Raw genomic sequence first — 7,830 nt, forward strand, 5'->3', positions numbered from 1 at the left:
TTCAAATCTCCAGAAAGCAGTTTCACACATATATACACTTAAATTATGATAGAGTAGGATTTCTATCATGTATTAACAGAAAAAAAATAAAAATAAAAATAAAATAAAATAAAATAAAATCCTAAATACCCCCTAGGATTTTTTGTTTTTGTTTTAGTGATTAATGAATTCCCTCTGAGTTTTGTAAGCTAATCAGAAAGTTCACAAGTGAGAAGGATATATAGCGGATTATATGTACCTTGTTTTGTGTTATCGTTATCGCCAGTTTCTTTGTTTTTGTCTTCTTGGTTAGTTTTCGAAGTACCAGTATTTGAGAGAGCTGTTGGCTTCTGATCCTCGGAGGAGGATTCACCTGCGAATTTGATAGCATCATAAGGCACTGTCTCTGTTTCTGTTGCCACTGTTGGGGATATTGTTGCTGCCACGGGGTTCGCCCCAGCGGTGGCATCATATTCATATGATGAAGTATAACGAAGAAGTTCGTTCATGATCTGAACGGCCCATGTGTGCTTCTGTTTCTTCTCTTGTATCTTTCTTATCCCAGTAGATCCTTATTAACATAATACAATTTAGATTGTAAATTAGAGACCATGTGAATTATCTTGTATATGTGTACATAATGAGTACGTCACTACCTTGTGTGTGCATGCACTTTTTATTTTTTGAACGAAATAGAAGAAAAAGTGTCTTAGGAGATAGCCTTACTGGGGAAAGAAAAATGTGATAATGTAAATACCATCTCGTTTAATATTATAATATTTGTAGCATACTGTAATATTTTAAGAAAAATAATATTATAAACAAAAAAGGCAGAGGTGAATATATATGGTTATATAATGACTAAAAAATCTAGTGAAAAAAATTGTTGAAATGACCTCTTTTGATTGATATATAGTAAAGTGGTAGGAGGATGGATTCAAGTGAAGACGTTTCTTCGATCAAAATTTGCCATATATTTTAGTAAGTTGTAAACAAGATTGTGAACAAAAACTGTGTTTATACTTCAATCTTCATAGCATTCCTCTATAATGACATTACCTAGTCCAAAAATGACCAGCATTGCCTTGGATGCGAACTTGACAAACTCAAAGCAGGTGCCATAATTAGCTGGAAACAGTTGATTCCCCAGTACTCCATTGGTAGCATTGGATCCTGAATGAGATAGATGATTGCGATACTTAAATAACAAGGTTCAAGAGTTATATATAGTCTTCACAATGCTTGGACCTCAGTGTTAAAGATTAAGTCAGGACAACATAAGACCTCATTGATTTAACAATTCGATCTGTCCCAAAAATTGGCTCACGGTAACATATTATTTAATTTATTTTTTCTCCATTTTATCAAAACTAGCCAGTATGACTGGTTTAACAATTACGAAACTCGGGTTTTTTTATTTATTTGTGGGGGAATTAAAAATTAGCATGCAAAAATTAGATATTTGTTTTAGGAGCGAACGTTGTAGGTTAAAACTATTTCAAAAAAATATCTAATCCAATCTTTTTTTTCCCTATTCTTTGCTACAAATATTTGCTTAGTTGTTTTTTGTTTTTTATTTTGTTTTTTTGGATTTTTTTTTGGGTGGATAAATTTGATAGTTATAATAAAGAATGAGATATTTGAACCTTGAATATCTCTATTAACAATGCCAAAAGGTGCCAGTTGATTTGTATTAAGGATAAGAGCCAGCTTATAGAGTCCAAGCGTTCAAATATTTGTTATAAGTGATAACTATAATATGAAATACAAACTCAACTAAATCTATAGATTGTGATAAGATAAAAAGAGTTATTTATATTTCAAACTTCTTTGTATTTCAAACTCATTGTATCTTAAATACTTTATATCTGATCATTTGTACATTTATATATAAATACAGAACCTTCACCGTATTATGGTTAGGCTGGAAAACAATTCAACTACTTGTGTTTATAATTTGCGAGACTTTTAAGTTTTTAACAATATTTGCTTAGTTGGTATTGCCTAGTAGCACCAATAGTGGCATTAAAACTATAGCTGACAGACACACTAGTATTATTTATGTCATTGTTTCATTTATTGAAATTCGAAAGGGATATTGTGATAACCCTTACATTTGCCCCTTACACCATATATACCCTTTCCTGTGAAATCCCATAACTATTGATTATATTTGGGATTCTCCGTAACTATTTTTTATTTTTCAGGTCAACTTTGTACTTACTATTCTGAGATTAGACATGTTCGTGTAATACCTTTATAAAAATTTAATTTATAATATCTGAGGTGTCACACCTCAGCTTGATTACCTGCTTCAGCTTTAGGGTTCTCTACATCTGTTGCCGCTTTAGATTTAACATCTGATTTTTCATGGTTCTGTGCATCCTTTCTGATCACCCCATTCTTTTTTTCGACTGATAAGAAGAAAAAAGAAGTTTGTTCACTAGCAGATAGCAACTAAGTCATAACTATAAGAATATGCATTAATTATGGCTTTGCGCTTTGTGTATGTCAATCTTTTTATAAATGTGTAAATCCAAAGAGGAAATTAACTATCACAAAAAGCAAAGAAAGAAAGAGGAAATTAGATGTTAGCTTTATAAATGCCTAATGCATAATGCATTTTGAGAGTTTTGAGATGCACTTGGGATTTACACTTATAACATATCCACCCCTCTCATTTAATTTAATTTTACTTAATAGAAATAAATAACAACTACTACACAAAGTGAGCACTGGGCATTCATGTTCCTATAGTTTTGTGTAGGACATATATAACTCAGACCATAATAGACGAACACTGGAACAATTCTAAGCAGATTGTCATTCCCTTTTCAGTTGTGATCACAAGGATCCTTTTGCACTTAGGAGTCGTTATTTAACCTGGTCTGAACCGTGTCCCCCTCCCTTTTGCTATTGGTTGTGGTACCCTTATCTTGAGTAGGTCTCAGCAGAAACGACCTCAACCTTGCACTTCAACTTCTAAGCCAGACAATGATTTAGACGATACTGATGCTACTGAAGATGCTGCTATTGCTGCTTAGGACAATGTGCCCGGTCATTCCTCCTCTCGTGCTACTCCATCTTTGAGCAATGTGATGGACTATTGTTTACAGTAGCTCATGGCCACCCCGCGTACCCCTCTTGCCATTCTCAGTTGACTCGTTTGGAGAGCCGATTTCCTCCTCTTGCTGATTCTTGTGTACCCTTTGTCTTTCATGACAAGAAGGGAGTGTATTGAAGTATATGTCAGAGTGTGTGATGTACTTGTTAGGGGGACTATGTATTTCTTTTTTGATGAGAGGGGTGTTGGGTGGGGGGGCTGATATATAGGGGGAGTCATTATTTATTGTCTATTTATTCCTTATAGTTTTTGTACAATTGGTTTTGTAACCATTCACTTTCATATCAAACTATGTTGAATGCTTGTGTGTTTTATTAATATCCATTTTATTTTTCACATATGTTGGTGTTTACAATCTCGATATAGGATACAAGTTATAGAACCATTGCTGCGCACCCGTGAGCTTAGAAAGCGAATGTTCAACACGGTGTTATTGCCTATTAGTGATCAAGAGTTGAATCCACATAGCCAAGCGCGTCACTGCAGTATTCAAACCTTCAAGATGGGTCACTGGAGTTGGTCAAAAGTTTGTTTCTGTTTTTTTTTTTTTTTTTTTTTTTTTTTTGAGGAACAGTTGGTCAAAAGTTTTGGTTATGAACATGGGCAGGTCATTCATGAATTCATGTACGAAAAGTTCAAAAATTCTAAAACTGTAGTGGGTCATAGGACTAAGTTTATCTATTGGGTCGTGTGCAGAGCATCAAAAGAAGAAGCCTTCTGGTCAAGCTGAATCTACTGTCAAAGAACCAATTGTTGCAGATAAGCTCATACACAGAAAACAGGGGAAGTCAAGATATAGAAGAACAGACCTGAGACCACGACATGTAGTTAGTTGCTATATACGACTTGTAGTTTAGTTAGTAGTATCTTGTATATATGTTTCACACGTGCCAACTACTGTTAGTAATACACGTGCCAAGAGCTGTTAGTATTTAGTTTTTCTGATTAGCACATTTTATGGGAGTTAGTTAGAGTTAGTTACTTCCTTTAGCTTGTATATATAGATTAGCTTCTGTAATTCTAATTAATGCAATGAAATCGTTTTTCCCAAATTAGTTTTTCACATAGAGTACTTAAAGGTTTTTGAGCTAAAGCATTAACTTTTCTTTCTACAGTAAGTTGTCTTAATTGGGGTAGGTTACTCTGGGAGTGTGATTTCATTTAGAGTCATTCTTCATTGGTTCTTAATTTTGTGGTAACTTAGATCATTCTAATTTTGTGACTCTAATTTTGTGACTCTAAATTAAGAACCAAGTCACACATAAAATGACTCTAATTTTGTAGGTTACTAGATCTAAGTGTTCCTCTTGTTAATTTCTTTATTTTTAAAATTTGGTATTTGCTGTTATTGTACTTAATTAATCTTAGTTTTATCACTCATTGATAAATTGTAAATAGTGACAAGTCCTATGGATTAATTCACAAAGAAGAAGAAGAAGATGAAAAAAAAAAAAAAAAAATTTGAGGCAGAAGAAGAAGAAAAAGTCACCTTCCCAAAAAAATTGCAAGAAGTCGAGGCATGTTTTGTAGTTCTCTGGATAATCCTGTTTCTTTTGGTCAACGAGATTGTTTTCAGGTCCCGTTGACGGGTGATCAGATGATTTAATGGTCTCTTGAAAATTCTGATTGTCAAGCTCGAGCTCATCAACAAAGATACCTTCCAAAAAATAAGAAAAAAAAATCCATTTTTTAAAATATAAAACTATTTTAGGCCATGATTCTTAATCTAAAATCCATATTTTGATGATTCTTAATTAAATCTAGAATATACGAATTTAATACCAAGTCACACATACCGCGATAACTGATTTTTGCCGATTATATATGAGATACAAGTCATACAACAATATACGTAAAGCAGTAAAATAAATTAGGGAAATATTTCATTTCAAAACATATAATTTAGGAGATTAAATTTTATAAGGATGTAATGTAAAACTCAAATTTTATCCCTTCAATCCCAATATACCACTTCATCATATTACATATTTTCAATCAATACAAATACGCATTTGAAAATCCAACTTAAATGTGAGTTTATTGAGACGGTAGGATATATTAAGTTTTAACTTTTAAGTAAAAAGCTGATATGATAATTTCTTATTAAATGATATAAAATATGAATTTTACATCCCAACTTACCAAAGTCAGACTCTATTTTAAATCTATAACATGATTCTGTTTATGATTGCTCATTTAGTGATACTTACAGTAATAAATCATTTTATACCATCCTCCAAGGTGGCTACCACTTCTGAAGGCGGAAGGCTTGCTCGCTAGCAAATGAAGAGGGGTCCATCCTTTTTCGTTGAAAGAGTTAACTAGTTTTTTATACAAGTGAATTATTCTGAATGCCAAATCTGTCCAAAAAAAAGAAAAAAAAGAAAGAAAGCAACATTTGAAACATATCTTAGTAGTTAGTACCAAAATAGAAAGAAGATAAAAGTACTCCATATCAGTAAGCCCAAATTCTCTAAAATAACAAGTATCTGCCTACACTATTTTGGATGAATGTCGATTTTAATCATATTTTTCTTTTGTTCTCTTAATTATAACACAGCTCATATTTGTTTTTCGATCCTTATAAAATAATTAAAATTTAAAATGAAAACAAATCATAGAAAGTTATTGGTTATGATTAGAAATTATTAAAGAAAGATATATTTAAACAGTTAAAATACTCACCAAAATAATCTCCAGCGATGGCGCAATGAAGAATAGTGTCACCATCCTTCCTCCTTGAATATTCATAGCCATTTTCGGTACCACAGATCTGGTGAAGACGAAGAAAGGCGTCTTTTTTACCAGAGAGCGCTGCCAAGAAAAAAGGAGTCTCATTGTCATCATTACGAGCACCCACCAATGATGGATCAACTTCTGCAATGCACGCACACATAGCCACATTCCCCATTGATGCAGCAATATGGAGAGGGGTACTCCCTTGTTCGTTTTTAATTGTCAGAACATCTTTTCTATCTGGTTGAGCGGGGATACATCCCACAAGTTTTCTGACTTCCTCTTCTTTGCCATCGGAGACAGCCATGTGTAATGCTGTGTCCCCTGAACTTGTGAGCTTGGCCTTGTGGAGCTTTTTATTTTCACTATATATATTAACCACGTCTTCCCATTGGCCTCTCATGGCCATTTTGAACAAATCTTTCTTGATTTTCTCAATTTCCAGATCCGTTTGGGCTATGGTGGAAGTCATTTTCGCTAACAGGAAGAAGGACAGGAAAGGAGTCGAGTTAGATGAGTAGGAGATGGTAAAACTAACTGGGACTTGTGTTTTGATTTTATACTAGAGATCGACCGAGTCCTGTGCTAGTGCTACAAAGAAACATACACAAACAGTACTTCAAGGAAAGCTTCTTCCACATGCTGTTGTGTTTACTAGCATATCTGTAGCTTGTAGACTAAGAGTCTAAGACTACCTCTTCTAGAAGTTCGTCATTAGTATTCAAAAAAAGAACTAGGAAAAAAAAAAAAAACATTTTTGCCGCCTGACAATCAGAATGACAGAAACTAATAGAAACAGGAAAAAAAAAAAATCAACAACAGTAGGTACAATTAATTGTCCAACATTATTTTGGCTTTTGAAAAACATAGTGACAGACTGACAGTGAACATAGTTTGGGAGAATTTCTACCAAATAAGTTTATGAAATATAACCTCGAATCGAATCAAAGGTCAAGTTAAAAAGAGAGACTAAATTCTCAAAAAGAAAAAGAAAAAAAAAAAAAAGGATAGACTAGACTTGGACCTAAAGCAAATTATATTCCAAATGATGTTGATTCACCCCATGTTTTTCATCAGAATCCAAGCTTTTCCTTTTAAACAAAATTATTTCTTATCTCGCTCTAAAAAAAAGATGTTTAGTAGGTCTGTGGGGTCTTTCTTTTTTATATTTTATTTTTATTTTTTAGAAAGCTCTTGATGGAAGTGTAAGATTGTATTCTTTTTTGCCGAGAGAAAAATGGATAGAAATGGGCAACCTGAGTTGGCGTCTTTCATTTGAGCGTAATTATAGTGATACTCTCGTTGGGCCTGAGCCTGCGAGAGCAGATGATTTGAATGAGTCATAGCTATGCACCCAGCCTTATTAAGGACGCTAGTAAGCATGAATTGAGAGCATAGAGTAATTTTTCAAGTGCTTTCCATTGCGGAGTTCGACCCTAAGACCTAATAAACCTCATAAACCCTTAGGATCAAGTTCATAACCACTAGACCAACCACCACCAATGGTGAAGTGTAAGATTGTATTCTTTAATTACACAAAAAGCACACAATTAATATTCATCGTATAGTAATTAAATCAAACATGGCTCATGATTCCTTCCATATATTGAAAATTATTCACTTTCTGGGATTTGAATTAATCAATATTATTGATTTGTGTAAGGTTGAATTTAATCAACCATGTGTTAGTTTTAGAGTGTTGAGTGTTTTTGGAGCTTTGGGAAGCATTGGAAGATGCCAAGGATGGCGGATGCTATGGATAATAGCGGAATTCGATAAGCTAAAAAAGAAAAAGGTTCGGCGCAACCTCGGTGGAGCAAGAAGCTTGGAGGAGTTAGGTACATCAGGTAGATTTGGCTTGGAGGGTCTATTGCTGTTCATGTATCCCAACTACATTTTCTAGTGGATTATTGACCGCTTGGAAGGCGGCGGAGAGGTTTTATGCCGAGGGTTTCGGTTTCTTCTTCGATAACACATCGTGTGTTGTCCTT

General features: G+C 33.8%; 1 protein-coding gene across 2 annotated transcripts in view; it reads right to left on the reverse strand.

Moving 5' to 3' along the window:
* The window catches only part of LOC126709518 (uncharacterized), a 28,237-nt gene extending 21,438 nt beyond the window's left edge, over positions 1 to 6,799 (reverse strand). The window contains exons 1-6 of one of the 2 annotated variants that reach the window (XM_050409791.1): positions 5,789 to 6,789; positions 5,314 to 5,463; positions 4,593 to 4,760; positions 2,289 to 2,393; positions 1,039 to 1,152; positions 239 to 550 (exon numbers count right to left, since the gene is read on the reverse strand). In XM_050409791.1, coding sequence (XP_050265748.1) covers positions 239 to 550; positions 1,039 to 1,152; positions 2,289 to 2,393; positions 4,593 to 4,760; positions 5,314 to 5,463; positions 5,789 to 6,311 — 1,372 coding nt within the window. In that variant the 5' untranslated portion in view covers positions 6,312 to 6,789. Of the gene's footprint in view, positions 1 to 238; positions 551 to 1,038; positions 1,153 to 2,288; positions 2,394 to 4,592; positions 4,761 to 5,313; positions 5,464 to 5,788 lie in introns of both variants that reach the window. The other variant, XM_050409794.1, reaches the window with a different exon arrangement.
* Positions 6,800 to 7,830: the final 1,031 nt, after the last annotated feature.

The sequence above is a fragment of the Quercus robur genome, chromosome 12 (genome assembly GCF_932294415.1).
Source record: "Quercus robur chromosome 12, dhQueRobu3.1, whole genome shotgun sequence".
Classification (NCBI taxonomy): Eukaryota; Viridiplantae; Streptophyta; class Magnoliopsida; order Fagales; family Fagaceae; genus Quercus; species Quercus robur.